This window comes from Crinia signifera, chromosome 7 (genome assembly GCF_055691185.1).
Source record: "Crinia signifera chromosome 7, ASM5569118v1, whole genome shotgun sequence".
Lineage (NCBI taxonomy): Eukaryota > Metazoa > Chordata > Amphibia > Anura > Myobatrachidae > Crinia > Crinia signifera.
Window position 1 is genome coordinate 104,714,843 of NC_139223.1, and position 22,447 is coordinate 104,737,289.

A 22,447-nucleotide genomic window follows, 5' to 3' on the forward strand; every position below is an offset into this window, starting at 1 on the left:
ATGCCCCTATTCACTGTATGTACCCCAGCATGCCCCTCCTTCACTGTATGTCCCACAGCATGCCCCTCCTTCACTGTATGTCCCCCAGCATGCCCCTCCTTTACTGTATCCTGCCTGACCCCCTTTCTCTGTATTTCCCCCAGCGTGCCCCCATTCACTGTATGTCCCCCAGCGTGCCCCCATTCACTGTATGTCCCCCAGCATGCCCCCATTCACTGCATGTCCCCCAGCATACCCATCCTTCACTATATGCCCATCACCCTGCTTCCATTCGCTGTATGTCCCCCAGCCTGACCCTCCTTCACTGTATGTAGCACATACTGCCTCCCTTCATTGTATATTCCCCTGCAGGAGACAGATGCTTGGGCTCCCGCCGATGTCCTCCTCCACTCGGGAGCAAGCTTCCCCTTTGCTGGCCCCCCTCCCCGCATACTGCTGTCACTGTGATTGTGGTGGAGGGTGATATATGATTGCAGCAGCAGGAGTTGGACACATACTCATCTGAAAGACGGCAAACACATCTCACAGTGGCAGCCGGCACCCCCTTACCAATGCAGACAGCAAGTCAGCAAGGTAAAGGCGTGCTCACTGGGGTCCCACCTCTAGAGCCCTGTGCTGTGCGTCCCACATCAGCCTCCAGCCGCCCGCTTCCATCTGGAGGCTGCGGGCCGCTTGAAGTGCCATCACGGGCTGCAATTGGCCCCCGGGCCGGACTTTGGACATGGATGCTCTAGAGGCACTAGCAAACACATGCTCAAAGGCCCCTAGAATTGTGGGGCCATAGGGCAGCTGCCTTACATGTCTTTTAGCCTATTAAAAATAATAGCTTTCTTAACGGCTGCCATTCTGCGTGGTTTGAATGGCTTCCAGCCAGTATGAAATTTGAAATACCATTGGTGCTGTTTCCATGGCTGCCCAGCACCGTCCTTACTGTAGCGCTAAGTCCCAATTTTCCATATCCACATTTATGGGGCTACATTACTTTTGTATATGTTTATGTCATATGATATCTTCATAAAGCTTGTCATATGCATGCATTTATCTGATTGCTTGACTATTATTGCTACTTGACATACAGTACAGTATTAATCTAAAGTTTATATTTATTTTATAGCTACTGTATATTTTTTTTGTCTTTTGCATAGGTACATTTTGTAACAGGACATGGGATGGCTGGTTATGTTGGAGCGATGCAGCAGCAGGAGATATTTCTGCACAGCACTGCCCTGATTATTTTCAGGACTTTGATCCATCAGGTAAGTACCTATAGACAATATTGGAAGTGGAAAAGGTACTTTGTTCTCTTACTGTATGTGTGAAATGTTTTGACCAGATACTATATATACAGTATATGCAGGGCATAAAGTGGTCCTGGAGAGGTGGTGGAACTCCGTTGCCAGGGAATTTGTGCCCTACCACCAGGGGCGTAAATAGAACTTCATGGGTGCCATAGCAAAATATTTGCTCAAGAAGAGACAGCAATGGGGAGTGAGAGCGATGGTGAGAGAAATGAGGCACAGTGATGAGTAGAAAAAAGGAGAGGGAGTGATGAAAAGAGAGTGGCGGTGAGAGAGAGGAGGGACAGTGACAGTGAGAGAGAGTGATGGTGAGAGAGGAGGAGAGACGTTGACGATGAGAGAGAGAAGGAGAAATGGTAATTGTGAGAGAGGAGAGACAGTGACGGTGAGCAAGAAGGAGAGACGGTAAGAGAGGAGGAGAGATTGTGACAGAGAGAAGAAGAGAGAGTGAAAGTGAGAGAAAGGGGAATCAGTGATGAGGAGAGAGAGAGCGACAGGGAGAGAGAGATATATAAAATACATAATTGTAAAATAATGTAATAATTTTAATAAGATATCCTACATATTTTTCTGCTTTTATGCCACATAGAGCCCCCTATCCCCCCTGCCTAGCCTGACACTGCAGGGATGGGTTTGCAACTTTACACATGCTGCAGGGGCAGATGTACTGTACACTTTACATTTAGGGGGAGGGGTTTGAAAATGAACACTGACTCCTCCCACAGCCGGCTACTGGACAGGACACTGTGCTCCGGGCTGTGGCATGGGGCTAAGGCAGTGTAATATCCTGGACTAATGATACTGTGTTGGCATAATATTAACACATTGTGGGCATATGACACCTTACTTTAGAGTCTGAATATAATATACTGTTGGTGTGTTAAAAATGTACCATCCCCCACAGGGGGCATTAAAGGACTAATGGACATTTTATAGACAGATAGATGCCTTCACAGAAGGCAAGATAGGCTTTTATGAAAAGCAATATGTTTATTATTTCATTGCTACACTACAACTTCCCCCAGAAGGGATTGGACTGGGCTGCCCAGAAACAGAGAATACCGGAGGGCAAGTGCAAGTGCCCTGCACAGAGGGGAGAGGATAAACCATAACAAAACCCTGCTAAATACAGTTATATGGCACGCGCTGAGAGCGGGAGAGAGGCAAGCGCGAGGAAAGAACTATAAATAGGAGACAGCCGTTTGTGGGGGCGCAGAGTCCCTGAGGAGAAAAGTGTGTCAGGCAGAGCTGCGCAGCTGGTGAGACAACGGACAGCGGTGCTGAGGGGTGAGAAGTTGCTTACCGGAGGCTGAGCGGAGCTCTGAGGAGTGCCTGACTGCTCCGGTACTCATCAGGGGCTTCCGGCAGTAGGCGGCACCATCAGCGGTGACGCGGGACCTGAGGGACGGTCCTGGGCGGTATTGGAGACAGGTTGACAGCCGGAGGAGACGCAAGGAAGGCGGAGGCCTGGCAGTGACGCGGGACCTGAGGGAAGGTCCTGGGCAGCTTCTGAGGTGGAGTTCGGGCGGAGATATGTAACCTGGAGGATGGCAAAGGGGAGTGGTGAGTGACGATCAGCCCCAGCATCCAGGTTAATCACGGTGACAGACTGCCCACCATAATACAGAGAGTGTGACAGACCATCTCAGTGTAGCTTAAAACAGTCAAACCTCAGTGCACCCGAGCCTCTACATAAAGAGTAGCTTAGTGAACCCTCTGCAGGATACAGTATACAGCCAATCTGTGGAGATAATCGCTATCCATATCTGAGCAGCCAGTGTGAATCCTTAGTAAGCTAACTGATAGGGAAGGAGTGAAGGAGTATTGGATTATTCAGACATTTATCAGTATTCTGCAACTACACAGTATTCCCAATACAGCACAGCTGGGAGATTGTATCAACAGGACAGTCTGTAGTCAGAGTACACACCCCAGATTAACCCCTACATTGCCGCAGCTTGCCCTGTGATTGTGACAGAAGTCAGCTGTTAGTCAGGACAGTGCAGCATGCTGACAGGCAGTGTATCTCCCACTTAACTGCATTCTAATAGCATAGCTGACTGGAGCTACAGTATAACCAATAACGCACAGACTTCAGAAAAACATATAAGCCTGTTATTTAGAACAGATAGTACACGGCTTGTAATTCTGTCAGGGAAGAAAACAGCTGAGACCCGTTGCCAGGGTAACCAGGAAGACACCGCTGTAGAACAACTTCAGAGATCAGTGTTTCCTACTACTAAATTGTTACGCTAGCTACGACCCGCTCAGGTAGAGCAGACAGAGGAGTCAGCTTATGCCACTTTGAAGAAGTTTATTCAGTACAACCATCTGCAAGTAAAGGGAGGAGCTAAACCTGGTTCATGGAGCCAAGGGACGCTCATCTAAATCTGCGTAATGCTTGAAGGTGTACACTGAGGAATTTATGGCAACATTCTGAGTGGGCAAAAATACATATAAGTTACAGTGCATGTACAGATATTCCCGTTTGGAGTACAAATATTTAGTGTCTAACCTCCAACTACAGGGAAGTTAAAGTTTTATCAAAACTATCCTAACAAGGAATTTAGCAGAATCTGGGACTCCGAGACTTATTAACTGTTTAAACTTAGTAAATCCCTGTTGGGTTCACAGACTTAACGGAAGCCATTGTGGAATATTCGTTGTCCTCATTATAGTTGGTACTGTATCTTAGCATAATAGGAGGACAGTGACGGTATTGTAAATATCAATTGATTTTCTCATAGAGTTTATAAATGTAATTAAACTTATTTATTATTCAAGGTAAGAAACTATTGTAAGGTCAGATAATTAACCCATTGTGGTTATTGTAGGGAATTTAATGTTCCACTGTACTGATAGCCGTCACTTACTGTAAGTTGGTTGGCAGATTATTGTTATTCATTTTTGCACAAATAGTGAGAACCACATGAATGTATATATGTATTGGAAATATATTCATCTGTTATATAAATAAATGCTTCCTATAAACAAAAATTGACTATACTTACCCAAGAAGAAGTCTGGAAGTCGACAGCAAGAGAGGTGGTAGAATCTGAAAGAAAAAAAGGTAACAAAGCATTAACACTAAGTTCAGGATATTACAGCAGCACTTACCAGAAAAGAGGCGTCCTCTTCCTCCTGTATACCCGCAGCACATCCATGGTGGGGAACATTGTGCTTGCTCTGTAGCACCCCAGGGGCTGGAAGCCCTCAGATGCAGCACCTATGGCATCGTCCGATGACTCACCAGTATTCCAGCACCAGCAGGTCAATACAATGAAGTAGTCCGGCGTGGACGTTGCTAGGCAACTGATAACATTGGCAGGCCCGCGGAGTAATACTTTTGTCTCTGGCTGCTTCACCTTTGATTACTCCGTGCGCAGGAACAGTTTCTTCAAACTCTAGTGTCATTAAATGTGTGGGCGGGGTTTAGCTCACCCTAATCGCAGGGCCTCTAACGCTGAGTCCCATCCATGCTGCTCACTCTTTTGCCTCTCAGCAATGTGCCCCCCCTCCGCCATCACTCGTCGTGCTGCTTGAGGAGAGTCAGTGTAATGACTCCTTGTCCCAGGCCCCCTTCCCCGGTGATAGTGGTCCCAGAAGATATGGTAGCACAATCATATACACATTACATATCATGTAGTGCCCTTGATCACAAAACGTCCACAGTTGTTCATCTTATCTTTACATTATATACGCTGTGCCAGAAGAAGAAGCCGCTGGGACAGGCTTTTCTGTTGGAATTACTGCTCAGGACTGTGGTAGAGGTGGAACTCAGTCCCCCTTACTATTAGAGGTGGTGTTCTTCCTAACTTTAACCCCTGAGTATATGTCATTCTCGGGGAGGAGCTGCATGTGTAAAAATGTAGCTCCTCAAATCCGCTCGCTGGTTTGGAGTAATTAGATTTTTTTAATGTTTAATCCCTGAATGCCTACTTTGGAACAAAGAGGACATGATATACACGGTGGTAAGTATAATTTTTTTTTCACCCCTAGGGGGTCAAGAGTATATATGTAGGTTGTATGTAAGGTGTGTGCATATATGTTAATATATTTTTACTTTACAGGGTGTTGGTGTTTTAAAGGGGTATTGATTATGCTGTAGGACAAACAAGTCCCAGCAGTCCCATTAATGCCACGCATGCAGGCACTTGTGGTTCTCCAAGTCCTTGCATGCAGGGGTGGCTTGCTGGGATTATACACTGCTCAAAAAAATAACGAAACACTTAAACAACACAATGTAACTCCAAGTCAATCACACTTCTGTGAAGTCACACTGTCCGGTTAGGAAGCAACACTGATTGACAATCAATTTCGCATGCTGTTGTGCAATTGGAATAGACAACAGGTGGAAATTATAGGCAATTAGCAAGACACCCCCAATAAAGGAGTTGTTTTGCAGGTGGTGACCACAGACCACTTCTCAGCTTCTATGCTTTCTGACTGATGTTTTGGTCACTTTTGAAAGCTGGCAGTGCTTTCACTCTAGTGGTAGAATGAGACAGATTCTACAACCCACACAAGTGGCTGAGGTAGTGCAGCTCATCCAGGATGGCACATCAATGTGGCAAGAAGGTTTGCTGTGTCTGTCAGGGTAGTGTCCGGAGCATGGAGGTGCTACCAGGAGACAGGCCAGTACATCAGGAGATGTGGAGGAGGCCGTAGGAGGACAACAACCCAGCAGCAGGACTGCTACCTCCGCCTTTGTGCAAGGAGGAACAGGAGGAGCACTGCCGGAGCCCTACAAAATGACCTCCAGCAGGCCACAAATGTGCCTCCGCCTTTGTGCAAGGAGGAACAGGAGGAGCACTGCCGGAGCCCTACAAAATTACCTCCAGCAGGCCACAAATGTGCCTCCGCCTTTGTGCAAGGAGGAACAGGAGGAGCACTGCCGGAGCCCTACAAAATTACCTCCAGCAGGCCACAAATGTGCATGTGTCTACTCAAACAGTCAGAAACCGACTCTATGAGGGTGGTATGAGGGGCCGACATCCACAGGTGGGGGTTGTGCTTACAGCCCAACACCATGCAGGACGTTTGGCATTTGCCAGAGAACATTGATTGTCAAATTCGCCACTGGCGCCCTGTGCTCTTTACAGATGAAAGCAGGTTCACACTGAGCACATGTGACAGATGTGACAGAGTCTGTAGATGCCAAGGAGAACATTCTTTTGCCTGCAACATCCTCCAGCATGGCAGTGGCAGTGGGTCAGTAATGGTGTGGGGTGGCATTTCTTTAGGGGGCCGCACAGCCCTCCATGTGCTCGCCAGAGGTAGCCTGATTGCCATTAGGTACCGAGATGAGATCCTAAGACCCCTTGTGAGACCATATGCTGGTGCGGTTGGCCCTGGGTTCCTCCTAATGCAAGAATGGGGTCCTTCTTCAGAAGCAATGAAGAAGAAGGACCCCAATGGTCCAAAATGCATTAAGCAGGTGTTCCCGTGGCTGGTAGAATCGCTGCTTGTTTTTCTCTTGTGCTGTTTGGAGTGGAGGACCCCTGGAGTTTCAATCCTGAGGAGAAAGGTGTCCGGAACCTGGAAACTTTAGTGAATGGAGCCCTGGGTGTAACCTCCCACACGTTATCACCGGCTGGTGACTATATGCTGTTTTTAAATTTGGAACTTGTGAGTGCAAAATAAATTGTTTTCCCCCTTTGAAAAAAAAGGTGTTGCACTATTTCTCTGTTTCCATTTTAGAACATTTTTGAACGCCCAAACAGTTATTGAAGAGTATTGGTGACCTTCCCCTATTGTGAACAACTTTAGGAGCGACCCAAGTTTAAAAGAACTTGTCTCACCTATAATAAGGACACTTACCTACAATTTAGTGTAAGTCAGACCTGGAAAGCGCTTTATGTACTGGTTTTTCTAATTTTCTGTATCCTCCTAATGCAAGACAATGCTAGACCTCATGTGGCTGGAGTGTGTCAGCAGTTCCTGCAAGATGAAGGCATTGATGCTATGGACTGGCCCGCCCATTCCCTAGACCTGAATCCAATTGAGCACATCTGGGACATCATCTCTCGCTCCATCCAGCAATGCCACGTTGCACCACAGACTGTCCAGGAGTTGGTGGATGCTTTAGTCCAGGTCTGGGAGGAGATCCCTCAGGAGACCATCCGCCACCTCATAAGGAGCATGCCCAGGCATTGAAGGGAGGCCATACAGGCACGTGGAGGCCACACGCACTACTGAGCCTCATTTTGACTGGTTTTCAGGACATTACATCAAAGTTGGATTTGCCTGTAGTGTGTTTTTCCACTTTAATTTTGTGGTTGACTCAAAATTCAGACCACCATGGGTTAATACATTTGATTTCCATTGATAATTGTTGTGTGATTTTGTTGTCAGCACATTCAACTATGTAAAGAACAAAGGCTTTAATAAGAATATTTCATTCATTCAGATCTAGGATGTGTTAGTGTTTGAGCAGTGTAGTTCCACAGCAGAACCCAATACTTCATTTGTACATGTTTTCTTAAACACTTTATGGACAATCAACCCTGTACTCACCGCCCAGTGTTTGTGGGGATTGCCCCGGGCTTCAGCCCTGGCCAGGGGTTGCCCAGGGGGACCCCTTTATTGGGAGGAGAAGCTTGTATAAAAAAAAATCTCTCTGGTCTGGGGCATTACCCTGATGGCTGTTGGAGCCCAGTGCTGGTTATAAAAATACAGGGGACCCCAACTCTTTTTGTCCCCTGTTTTTTTTAAACCAGGATAAGTCCAAGAGCCTGGTGCTGGTTTCTGAAATACAGGGGGACCATACCCGGTGCAAACAGCTGGCTGGTTTTGCTCGTAGGGAGGACCCCAAACAATGCCATATTTTTTAATTGTTTTTTTTTCCTTGTTTCTTATTCAGAGAAGAATAGCTCAGATCTTACTGATCTGTGTGATGCTTCATGGTCATCTGTATTGGCTGCCAAGAAAAATATGGTTGATCGTGGCCAAACCATTCGTAGCCATTTGTTTAGTGGAGCGGCAGTTGTGGCTGAGCTTGTTAAATTCACACCTCAAGGTACCAACACATGGGCCCTGATACCAATTCCTTCGGTCCCCTGCGTGTTCGGCCAGGGGGACCGATGGTGAAGTACTGCTCATGTGCTTATTCTCTTATGCGCATGTGCAGGGCTTCTGTTTGGGGCGCCTTCACCGACCTGCACTGTTGGTGTGTATCCACTGACCTATATTTGTGAGCCCAGGAGAAATCATTGGATGGTTGCCGACCATCTAATGGTTTCTCCTGCTGAGGGTTTTGAGGGGATATGGTGGCAGGAGGGGGGGGGGCATTTTTTCAGTGGGGTGGCAGTGCGGGCACTCTGGGACTGCAATTTTCGCAGTTTACCAGGTCAACGAGAATCAGGCCCATGGTCCGATTCTTGGATGCATTTTGAACAAGTCAAAAAAGTATGTGCAGCCAGTACTTTTTGTTCTAGATCGCATCGCATCTGGTTCAAATCACACGCCATTGTCGCATATCGCATTTGATTTGAACTATATGCGATGCAATCTAGTACAAAACTGATCTAGCACAAAACGTACCACGTGTGGGCACTATCAGTCTTGGGGTGTGTATCATTTGGTCACTAGCAAGTTGCTAGACAGTCATTGGGTTGACACCATTAGGTCGACAATGCATTTAGGTCGACGTGTGTCTAGGTCAACATGCAGGAAGGTCGTCCGGAGTCTAGGTCAACAGGGTCATAAGGTCGTAGTGCATAAGATTTTTTACACAGTGCGCTGGATGGCTGTCAGCGGCCGACACTATAAAGAAGAGGTCTGACAAGCTCTTCTGAACAGAATACACAAAACAAGAATTAATAGTGTTTCTGGCGCTTAACCCAGTCGCTTAGAATGACACTTACACTTGTAATAAATGTAGTGGAAATGTCCTTTATGACCAAATAGTCCTAAATATCAGGCAAGATAGGTATTCTTTCGGAAATTACTGAAATACTCTCAGTCCGTCAATATTTCTTATACAGTGTATGGTTCCTTTATACTTGGTACTGTATGCTGTAGTCAGTGATCTCATCATAAGACACCCAGCCATTCCATAGCCTTTTTGTGTTTCTTTTTCCACAAACTATTACACTGAGGAAGTGCTGCACATGCATTAATGCATGTGCAGCACTTCCTCAGAGTAATAGTCTCAGAGTAATCACGTCCCCTCGCATGGCTTGCTGTGCTCGCCATGCTTCGGGCACGGTGCCATGCTACGCTCGGCACACTATTTTATTCTCCCACCACGCCCTAGTGGATGGTAGGGCATGAAATACCTCCTGTAGGCACATTTTGGCACAAAATAACAGTAAAAAAAAACACATGTCGACCTAATGACCCGTGTCAACCTAATGACCCTGTCGACCTAACCTATGTCGACCTAATGACCCTGTTGACCTAAACCATGTCGACATAATGTCATGTCGACCTATCTGCGTGTCGACCTAATGCTTGTCGACCTACTTGGTGGTGGCCCACTGACCGTATCCCCAGTCTTGTAGGGGTGTAATACAAGGAATGATAAAAGTTTATACAAGGAGGTATATTTTACTGTAGGTTTGGACCTCGGGTTTAAGAGAAGCATTGAGTGTATTGGAGATACAACACTATTCTATTCTTTTATTGTGTCCTTACATTGGTGACATCATCCAAGTATGCATGTCAGACAGGCCATACCAGTATTGGCAGGAAATAGAGGCAATTTGGAAGCTGCTGTGCGAACTGGCTCAATTGTACCTGAATTGCCCGCCCTCTAGTGTGCACTCCGAAAGAGTTTTTAGTGCAGCCGGAAACCTGGTCAGTGAGCGGCGTAGGAGGTTGCTTCCACAAAATGGAATACCCCTGAGAAACAGGGGGAGATTGGGCGCTAATTGACAATACACAAGAAAACATATATGTAGACAGATAATATGTATTAGTAATATAATACTGGTAATTTTTATTTAGCTGCAATTCTCAAAAATTGTACTAGTGTAAGTACAAAAAGCTGTGTATGTCCACGTATTACCGTGGAAATACACAGAAAAATATGTTTAATTCCTATAGGAACGGGAGAATGCGCTTATAAATTAGGTTTCTCTTTGTCTACCATGGATGAGTTCAGATGATCAAGAACAATGGAGACTGTTTGCAATATAAAAGCAATACTTTGCAATTTATTTTGAATAAACATTAATGTTAAAAAGACATAGGCGGCCACCTATAGCATTTCATGTACATGTACAATATAATCACAAAAAGAAAAAATGAAAAAGTATCAAAACAATAATCCACATAAAAATATATAAATATATGGATGATTTAGTAAACTACTTTGTAAAGTGGGGAAAGCCACAGGACTTTCAAGCAATATAGTTGGAGGTGCCGACTTTGGCCCGTTTATTGTGAAAAAGTCACGTTAGCCACATGCAGAGATTTAGGGGAAATAATCTCTCACCAAAGGACAATTTGTTGGTGGGTTTTAGCTGTAATTGCGTGCGTTTAGCACGTAGATCTCCCCCTTGGTCCGATGGAGGTAGTGATGGAGTGTCCCGCTGGGAGGGGGGTCAGCGTTACAGTCCGAGCGTTGGCGGCAGCTCACGGGTCTCTCACTTCTGCTGCTGCTGGTGTGTGGACAGACGCTGGCGGCAGGTACCTCTCACGCTTGCCGCACCTCCTCCTCCCGGCGTTCTCCTAGTTTGTGCTGCGGCTGAATGGACACGGGTATTGCAGTCCGTGGGTGTCACGCTGTAGGTGAATGGCGTCCACGGGCTGTCAGAGATGATTCGGGCTATGTCGGCACTTGGAAGAAGCAGGCTGGGTCCACCTTCTAATGCGTTTCGCCCGAATAGGGGGCTTTTTCTTTGATTTCTTCAATGAAGACCAGCAATTGTCTCCAGAGAATACAGAGGGACCTATGATTGTGGTGTCCATCAGGGAAGAATTGATAATCTGTGAGGGTGAGGATGTACACACTGAAGGATGAGGAAGACACCTTGCCTCTGTAGAGCCGGTTTGTACAGGGAGAGATGAATTACTTCTTTTTTAATGGGGCCCAAACAAACTAATCATTTCAGCCACAGTCATGTGGCAGACTGTGGCTGAAATGATTGGTTTGTTAAAGACAGTGTGCATGCCCTGGGTTGGTGGGAAGGCCCAAGGACAATTCCATCTTGCTCCTCTTTTTTTGGCATTATGTGCTCCTTGGGTCCTAGTTTTTCAAACTGCCATCTTGTCTGCCGCTGCAGTGCCACTCCTAGATAAGCCACATGTTTGTTCCACCCTCTTATGTCGCTTAGCATAGTCATCCAGCTACCTCGGTGCAACCTTTTGACATAAAAAGAACATTGTGAGGTGTTCAAGATAGATTGGAAATGAGTGGGAATTAATGTTATTGAGGTTAATAATAGCATAAGAGCAAAAAAAAAAAAAACCCATTCTGTGATTTTAGAGGTTTTTATGTTTTTTTTTTTTTAATCAAAACACGAAAGACGAAAATGGTGGTGATTTGGAACAGATCTCGAGTCCACGGTGCACACCCCTAATAAATATCTTGCCCTTTTCTGGTCACAGTGCCAAAGGGCATTGTAAGTGAAGTAACAGAAGAGAGGGCAGTATGGTTATGTAATATATTATACAGCAGTCTCCCTGACTTGTTACCATGTTTATTGAAATTACATAGTTTACAAAAGTGTGATGCACAGCAGTTTGTTCGGGATGCAATTACAATCCCGGCGGTCGGGATCCCGGCGTTCAGAATCCCGACGCCGGAATCCCGACCGCCGAAATGCCGACACATTCTCCCTCCGTGGGTGTCCACGACACCCCTGGAGGGAGAATAAATTAGTGTGCCGAGCGTAGCGAGGCACCGGGCCCGCTACGTGGCGAGCGCAGCGAGCCCGCAAAAGGGGGCGATCCACGTCCCCCCCCCCCTTGTCGGCATTTCGGCTGTCGGGATTCCGGCGTCGGGATTCTGAACACCGGGATCCCGACCGCCGGGATTCAATACTGAATCCGTTTGTTCTAAGACTCCTACTAAAATGAGCATTAGTCTTTATGGACAGTATGCCTCATGAGTATAGGGCTTAGAAATTTGCTTAAAATAATATATCAAATACATTTGAGCCTGTAAATATAGTTTGGAGCATCCCTTCCTGTGTTTAGACATATCATTATTTGTTTGTTTATTACCAGTTTTTTATATAGCGCACACACATTCTTCAGCGCTTTAAAGAAAATATTTGAACATTCATACTGGTATGTTCACATCAGTCCCTGCCCCAATGAAGCTTACAATCTATATTCCTTACCACATGTACACATTCTAGGGTTAATTTCGGTACTTATGTAGTATATGGACGCCCGATTTTTTGATTTGTATGCCTTAACTTAAGGCATACAATCAGATGCGATGCGATGGACCCGATTTTCCATAGGATTCATTGTAAAAATGGTCTTGTTCATTTCCCTACTATCCAAGTGGGCATGGAGTTTGATATAAACCTGTGGCGAGCGAAGCGAGCCACCGAGCCCGAAGCGTGGCGATCGGACGCAGATTATTTAAAATGTATTCCATGTCACCAAAATAATCCGCGTCTGCTCGCCACGCTTCGGGCTCGGTGGCTCACTTCGCTCGCCACAGGTTTATATCCAACTCCATGCCCACTTGGATAGTAGGGAAATGAACAAGACCATTTTTACAATGAATCCTATGGAAAATCGGGTCGTTCGCATCGCATCGCATCTGATTGTATGCCTTACGTGAAGGCATACAATCAAAAAATCGGGCGTCCAAATACTACATAAGTACCTTAATTTCTGTTGGGAGCCAATTAAGCTACCATTATATGTTTGGATTGTTGGAGGAAACTGGAGTACCCAGAGTAAACCCACTAAAGCATGGGAAGAATATGCCAACTCCACATAGGGTCATGATGGGAATCGAGCCCATGGCCTGAGTGCTATGAGGCAGTATGCTTACCATATTCAGATGGAGCCACTCTCATCTAAGCGTCTCCTGACGCTCGCGCCCCATTCCCGGCTATGGACGTGCGAGTGTGTGAGATCTCTGTGAATCAGCTAAATAGAATGGGAACCTCAAGGCTTATACTGTATGTCCAGTGTCTACTGCCAAAGTTAAATATAACCATATTAAAGGATAATCAGACAAACCAATGGTTGAGGGGGAAATTTACTAAAGGAAATTTGTAAAAAATAGGTGTATTTGTATCCAGAAATTCACTTATTTTTGACATTTACTATCCCGAAAATACGGCAATTCGTATTCGTATTGATAGCACATCAATACGACTACGAATTGCCGTATTTTCGGGATAGTAAATGTCAAAAATAAGTGTATTTCTGGATAAAAATACACCTATTTTTTACAAATTTCCTTTAGTAAATTTCCCCCTTAATGTCTGCAACATCTACACGTGAAGTACGGAAGTCCAATAATAACAAGTAATCAATGCAAGACAAAGTGGTGTGAGCAGCAGACATGCATGTACATTCTATATCAATGGGATGTGCCATTTTGTGTAATTCATAATGTAAGCAGCTGGGCAGCAATATCGGTACTTGTGTATTATCATGGTGCAATTACGTAGTTTGCGTAGTGGTGTATTGAGAATACCAATACACCACTATGCTGGCTACGTAAACTACGTAAGTTACGTAAACTACATAACTTACATAACTTGTTCAGGAGCTGTGCTACGTAAAGTATGTAAGTTACATAAATTACGTAACTTGTTCAGGAGCTGTGATAATACACAATGGTTCATATCCCCACTATCCACATCATACCCCCAGTGTCCAAGTGGGCGTGGAGTTCATTTTATAAAGTGTGGCGAGTGCAGTGAGGGGACACGTATCTGCTCGCCACGCTTCGGGATCAGTGGCTCGCTATGCTCGCAACCGGTTGTTGGTGCTGGCGGTATCTCCACCCGCCCGCCGCTCAAGACCCGCCGCCCACCCTTCAGCCCACAGCTCAAGCAGGGCCGGCGCCACCACTAGGCAAATCTAGGCATTTGCCTAGGGCGCCGGCCACTGGAGGGCGGTATTTCGGCAGCGGGGGTCCCTGCAGTCAATAAGAAATAACGAGCGCTATCTGCCGGGCCTTGCGTAAGCGCTTCTGTTTTGGAAACACTGAGATTCAGCCAATCAGCATGCGCCGTGCGGCCAGTGTTTCCAAAACAGAAGCGCTTCCGCATTGCCCGGCGGATAGCGCTCGTTATTTCTTATTGACTGCAGGGCCCCCCCTGCTGCCGCCACCGCCACCAGCTTTACAGCGCCGCAGGACAGGTAACCGGGCGGCAGACACCGGGGCGCGCCCACCCCGACTTGCCTAGGGCGCTCTAGTGCCTTGCACCGGCCCTGAGCTCAAGCCCCCCCGCCGAGTAAATATAAAGGAACATATTAGCGTTACGTGTAGTTAATAAATCCAGTAAGGAGTTGGTGATAAATCAAGAAAGGACGCCACCATTAATGGATTCTGGCAGTCCGACTATGCGTATGTTATTTCTTATGGAGTAATTTTCCAAATCATCTAATTTATTGAGGACCTGCAAGCAGGGCCGGATTATAGTGGGGGCACAGGGGGTCAGTACCCCTGGGCCCCCCTCTATCTAGGGGCCCCTGTGATTTGCATGTAGCATGTTTTTAAAAAACATTGTATTTTTTTTTTTTTTAGATAAAGGTTTTGTTTATGGGAGTGGGGTAGTGCTGCCGCTTCACCTATCTGCCACTGTGACAATGATTAATGGTGCTGAGCATCAGCAGGTTTGTGCTGAGCTCTGCTTGGTGGAGCTCATCATATGCTTCTCAGGCCCATGAAGGATAGCAGTAGCAGCTGACTTGTCATGGGAGGGTTTTTAATTAGAGGCAGCACTGAACCTGTCAGAGCTCCTACAGAGTAATTTACAGAGGGACAAACACAGGCTTTTCATGTGGTATTTTTATGTTTATATTAACCCCCCTCCACTACAGTCGACCATTGACCAAGTTTATACTGCTTTTACAACCATGCAGTTTGCAGCGAGTAATGACAAGTAGGAGGGAGCCCCCTTTCTAAAGTGCCCCGGCCCCCCCAAAGGCTTAATCCGGCTCTGCCTGCAAGTGCACTTTCTGCAAAGTATTAGAATTGCTGGGTGAAATGTAATAGGATGAGAGATTCAGAAAGTGAGAGATTTGGTAAGAAATCTCCAGTTTTTTTAAAGTGGCAATCATTTACACAGCAAAACCAGTGTGATTTTGCTGTGTAAATGTTTGCCACTTTAAAAAAACTCGAGATTTCTTACCAAATCTCTCACTTTCTGAATCTCTCATCCTATTACATTTCACCCGCTATATCAGTTGAAAAACATATTAGAAAACTTCACCTACTTTCAGTGCCTGATTAGTTTATAGGTTTGGGAGAGGGTGCCTTGCAGGTGACAGCCTAGAAATAAAATTAAGTCTTGATTAATTCCATGTTTGTTAGCTATCACCCGTCCTACTGTACTGTGGGGGGAAAAGTTCTTAAGGTAACTCCATGTTGTCTGTCCCAACGTCATTTACTGATGGAACCATTACTATACTTTATATACAATGTGCTGCAATGCCTGCTGTGCAGACTAAAGTTAGTCTCCTTTACATGTCACAAGCATTAGATCCTAAATGCCAGTTGTTTAACCTACCATACATGCACATGGGCAGTATGAATGGTGAGTCCCTGAGCACCCATACACATGTTTTTAGAAGCAGTACAAGGGGAGCTACATATGTATAAGCCTAGGGCACCTGGAACCCTTAATCAGGCCCTGCCTATTTTCATTTTAGTAGACAGCACCATTTCTGTAACCTGCACTCAGGGTTGCCTACCCTCACAGAATGGCCGGGAGGGTGACGGAAATCGGGTCCCCCTCCCGGCCCCCCGGAAAGGGGGGCAACCCTCCCACAATTCCCTTCATCTCCCGCGAACCCCCCTCCTAGCGGGGAGGCTTTTCGACCTTTGGTTGTTTGACCTAATGATAATTTAGTGCAATGCAGGCTAAACTGTGTTAAGCTAGATTCATCCATCCATTGCTTTTTATGCCTTATGATCAAAGAGTAATTAAACCCTTTGCAGTCCAAATTTTTGCAATTTCTGGTTTAAATGTTTAATTGTAATGGTCTACATTGACATTGAACAATGTTGTTACTTTAAAGTGGCTCACCATTGAATCTGCTACTAGCGCTAGGGCTGTTGCACCTGACTAGACGTTGGAACTGAAAGGGTTAATAGGAACTGGTTGACAAAATGTAATTAATAAAATATAAATTGATTTAATAGATCTACCCTGACAATTTGCCTACTACTACTAATTTTATTTATATACCGCTTTTCTCAGAAGAACGCAAATAAATAATTATTTATCTTTCTTTTTAAAGAGAAAGTTACCAAAGAATGCGGAGACAATGGGCAGTGGTTCATGCATCCTGACAGTAACAGAACATGGACAAATTATACGCTATGCAATGCATTCACACATGAAAAAGTACAGGTAGGAATGAAAACATCTTCAAAATGAGTCAAACAATATTTAAAGTATGTATTTTGAAAATGAAGCTTTATTTACCTGTCATATATTTGATTTTATTGGTTCTACAATACCTTTAACCTATTCTTGTGATCCGTTAACCCCCGAAGAAGTCCTGTTAAAGGGCAAAACGCGTTGGTAATCTTCTGCTGTTTCCAAGTGTCTAAGATGTTTCAATGAAATTTATAAAGATTGGAAATAACTGCTACCACTGTGTATAAAAATACTTTTTAATAAACATTTGAAATCATATGGTCTTTTTACTGTATGCTAGAGTGAAATTACTGAAGGATTGATTGATCTAATTATGATGATCAAAAATAGGGGCAACAACTCACAATTGTACTTCATACTTTACCGCCTATCGCTCATCCCACAGGGGATTTGTGAGTAAGGCTGCCCCCACACTAGTACTTTAATTACCTGTGGTGCGACGCAAGGGTCTGTTCACTATATATATATATATATATATATATATATATAGGGGTTGGTGCGGCCCGGCACTCTCCGCTTTTATCCAGCCCCTCCAAAGAAAGGCTGGCACTCTGGGGTCTTGAAAAACGTGCTATATTCACAGCAAATACAAACGACCAACGTTTCGGTGGTGGTCTAAGATCCATAAATCGCTTGTCAACCCCCCTGGTCGCCCCATTATATCGGCCCGCAATGGCCTTTTTCAGAAGGTTTCCACGGATCTGAACACACTATTACAGCCCTATATAGTCAACCATCCGAGGCACCTATTAGACACAACTTCTTTTTTGAACAAATTGAACGATCTCAACACTATACCTGAGGGAGCAGTGCTATGCAGCTTGGATGTGTCAAGCTTATACACCATCATCCCTAACCATGATGGACTTGCGGCGGTACACCACCTGATTAAGGACAATCCTTGGTATAAGGGTCCTGATATTACACTGACTCTTGATTTGCTTAATCTCATATTGATTTGTAACTATTTCATGTTTGATGGGACTTTTTACCTGCAGCAATCTGGTTGTGCGATGGGGGTCTGCCATGGCCCCGTCGTACGCGAATTCGTACATGTATAAGGTTAAAGATGATGTAATGTTTAACAATACCCTGTTCTCTACATATGTGATGTTATATGTAAGATACATCGACGACCTGTTCCTAATCTGGACAGGTCGCCGAGCAGCACTGGAAGATTTCATCTGTGCTCACAATGAATCGGGCCACCCTGTACAATTCACGAACAACATTAGCACGGGGTCAGTAAACTACCTAGACGTTCAGGTCAGCTTAGTTGATGGCCAAATTAAAACTGAATTATACCAGAAAGCCATTGACCGCAATACCTCGCTCCATGCAGCGAGTTTTCACCCTGATAGACTGAAATTTTCACTTCCCTACTCACAATTCTTACGAGCTATCAGAATTTGTTCTGATCGTACTGACGCCCTCGAACACTTGATAGGATGACCGACGACTATATTGTTCGGGGCTACGATCCCATACAACTAGCAAAATCTAGAAAAAGGGCATTAGCGTGCCAACGTGATACCACCCTCAAAAAAAACACTAAGAAAATGGACACAAAAAAGCTTCCATGGGTCAATCACTACAACAATTTGAGTGGCACCATACACCAGATCACTAAAGATCTCTGGCCCATCGTGGGTACCGATCCTGACCTGAATCTACATGACACTAAAATCATATCATGTTACAGCCGTGGCAAGAATGTGCGAGACTGGGTGGTCAAACCCGATATCACAGGTATGAGAAGTGCCCAATCTGAATTGGACTTCTTCAAGGGGAGCAGAGTAGAAACGTAGATTTTTTGATGGAATAAACCTCACCGTTTACACCTTATGAAGTTCAGCGTGTCAGTCTCTGGGTGCCGGTACCTACTGCTACCTGTGTATATATATATATATATATATATATATATATATATATAGTCAAAGAAGGAGACTGGCACTCGAAGGTCTTGTAAAAACGTGTATTCAAAATAAGTGGAAAGACTATATATATATATATATATATATATATATATATATATATACACAAATAAGAGAATTCTCGTACGTACACAGTATAATAAACACAAGGAAATATGATGACACATAAAGCTGTATAATTAAGCATTAATCATTATTTCATGTTTCAAAAAGTTTTTTGAAGATTTTTTTCTCATAAAAATCCATGTTGACCACAACTGTTAAATGATAAAAATGATATGTTTAAACAACACTAATGGATATATAGCAGAACTATTAAGTTTTACATAAGGAATACAAATCATTATAAACTTGGTCATTTTATCTACCAGAGTTAGTAATTTTATCTACAAAACACCTATAAGCTTTTAAACACAAGTAGATGGATATATAGTGCGGATTGGAGGTTATTAATGCCATTAGAGGTGCAGTGCAATATTGTACAGACAAGAGACAGGACTGGATTGCGGAGCAGAGCCGGCACAGGCAGGTAGATACAGACAGTACATAGAGCAGGACCAGACTGTGGGGCAGTTCTGGTTCCAGACAGACAAGCAGTTCTGGTTCCAGACAGACAAATGGGAGAAAGTACATGAACTGAAGCTCTATTGGAGCAAGTATCAACTGGAACAAACAGGACCAAACACAGCACAGGTACATGAAGGGTCAAAATTTTTTTGGGAAACAGGACCCAGGTAGGTACAAACTCTGGGCTGAGTAGGATAGGGTATACAGACAAGGACTAAGTACAGGAGATAAGCACCACTATACCCACCTATACCCACCACTACATTACTGACCCCTCTATACCTACCACTACATTACTGACCCCTCTATACCCGCCACTACATTACTGACCCCCCTATACCCACCACTACATTACTGACCCCCCTATACCCACCACTAATTACCGACCTCTCTATACCCGCCACTACATTACTGACCCCTCCAGGGCCGGTACTAGGGTATTGTGCGCCTGCAAACTATCAATTTGCGCCCTCACTTACTTACCTTATAATAGAGACAGTGCATGCTTGAGGCGCCCACAATAAAAAAGGGGGTATGTTCTCACAAGGAGAGATTTTTTTTAAATTACAGCACACAGTAGCATAATCTTATAAATATTACACTGCATGTAGTGTTACTTATTTATATTACACCACACACCAAACTAGTGCAAGTTACACATAATGTCTACCAGTGGCCGAAGTGGAAATTTTAAAGTGGGGGTATGGAAAAGTGAATGTTGTTGCTCGAGCTCTGGAAAAAGGGATGTGTTCTTGAGTGTAGTGTGCCACGCCATATGCTAAAGCAGCGTCGGTTTAAAATAGATGCAATGCAATCTAGTTCACAAAGAACGTGCAGCACATATTTTTTGTTCTTTGTGATGTGGGCGACTGCCCATCGCCATGCAAAACAGGATCGCTCTGTGTATAGGCACCTTTATGCCAAAACGAAAGTGTGAAAATTCACATCATGCCACCCAGATTTAGCCAAAATTCACATCATGCCACCAGGACTGAGACAAAATTCACATTATGCAACACACATTGAGACAAAATTCACGTTATGACACCCAGATTGGACTGAGCCAAAATTCACATCATGCCACCCGGACTGAGCCAAAATTCACGTTACGCCACCCAGATTGAGCTAAAATTCACATCATGCCATCCAGACTGAGCCAAAATTCACATCATGCCTCCCGGACTGAGCCAAAATTCACATCATCCCACCTGAACTGAGCCAAAATTCACATCATGCTACCCGGACTGAGCCAAAATTCACATCATGCCACCCGGACTGGGACTAAATTCACATTATGCAACACGTTTTGAGCCAAAATTCACATCATGCCATCCAGATTGAGCCAAAATTCACATCTTGTCACCCAGGTTGAGCCAAAATTCACATTATGCCACCCAGATTGAGCCAAAATTGACGTCATGCCACCCGGGTTGAGATAAAATTTATGTTATGCTACATGGATTTAAAGAAAAAATAATTCACGCTTTGCCACACGGATTAAGCCAAACATGACATATAAATTGGGGACAAAATCTTCTTTCTTCTAATCTAAACTTGGGCCCACGTGTCTTAGAATCCTTCCTTGCAGTAAAAAGGGTGCTTGACAGTTCCTTGTTTGGCCCCTGATATATTTGTACATGTTGAGCGTGACCCCCTTAAACATCTCTTCTCTAGTGTAAACAGTCCCAATTTGCTCAATCTGTCCTCGTAGCTTCAATTCTCCATTCCCTTAATTAGCTTTGTTGTTCTTTATTTTTTTTCTAGTTCTATGATGTCCTTTCTGGGGCCCAGAATTGTGCTCCATATTCCAGGTGTGGTCTAACTAATGCTTTGTACAGTGGCATAATTACTTTAGAGTCCATAGTTTCCATGTTCCTTTCTATACATGCTACTGTACAATTCTGTTGGCCTTTTTTGTTGCTATGTGACATTGAGCACTACACCCCAGTTTGTTATCTATTTGGACTCCTAGATCCTTTTCAAGTACTGCATTACCCAATGCCTCCCCGCTTAGGCTATACCTAGCACACTAGTTATGTCTCACAAGGTGCATAACCTTGCATTTATCCACATTGAACCTCATCTTCCACTTTTTTGCCCACTCATCTAGTTTATTAAGATCATTCTGAAGTGCGGAGACATCCTCGGTTGACCTATAACTCTAGTTTTGTGTCATCAGCAAAGATGGAAACATTGCTGAGTAATCCCAGCCCATTATCGTTAATATATATAAAGTGGGCCCTAGTACCGAACCCTGTGGCACTCCACTTAGTACTGGTATGTATGGCTTGGAGAGCTGTTCGCTTACATTTGAAGTTGTCAAGAGGGTCCTCCATTTTTTGACACTGTGTGGTAATCCTGGTTTTGCGCCAAGTAACATCTCTCCGTTATTTAAGATTTGGTATGCTGAAGGACTACGATATATTTTCCAGTTTCTACACACTGAATGATTGCAGATTCTAACTCGCAATAAATTACAAGATAAATTCCCAACTTTATGGATACCTCTGTTTCCCTATCAACAAGCTATCAGTTATATCCAGAAGATCTTGTTAACATATTATATTATCTTAACATTGATACAGGCAATGTTGGTCTTTTGACGTGGCAAAGGGATTTTCCTGATGTACCCATTAAAACTCTATTGAAAGCATATTAAAAGCTTAATAAAAAAAACTATGGTACTTATGTAATATCTGGGCTCCCGTTTTTCTTATGACACCGCGTACCCTCGCGGGGCTCGCTGCGCTCGCCACGCTTCGGGCACGGTGGCTCGCTGCGCTCGCCACACTATATAAAATCAACTCCATGCGTAATTGGATAGTAGGGGTATGAAAAAATGCGGTGCATTTAACATGGGAGCCCAGATAATACATAAGTACCAAAACTATCAATATCTTATGCTGAAATGCATCAAAAAAATTAGCATTAGATTTTTTTAAAAGGTACTGTAGTGTTATGACATATATTTGTTATATATGTGGTGCTCCTGATTCTGATATTGTTTATTGTTTATGGTCCTGTACTCAGGTGCAGGCCATTTGGTTAAACCTACAGGATTATATCCAACATGCTTCATATCTCTTTTACTTTTGATAAAACTTAGGTATTT

General features: G+C 44.3%; 1 protein-coding gene across 1 annotated transcript in view; it reads left to right on the forward strand.

Annotated features, from left to right (window-relative positions):
- Nucleotides 1-22,447, forward strand: part of LOC146020448 (calcitonin gene-related peptide type 1 receptor-like) — a 235,192-nt gene that overhangs the window by 152,975 nt on the left and 59,770 nt on the right. The window contains 2 exon segments of the mRNA XM_083153589.1: nt 1,146-1,256; nt 16,692-16,804. Coding sequence (XP_083009715.1) covers nt 1,146-1,256; nt 16,692-16,804 — 224 coding nt within the window.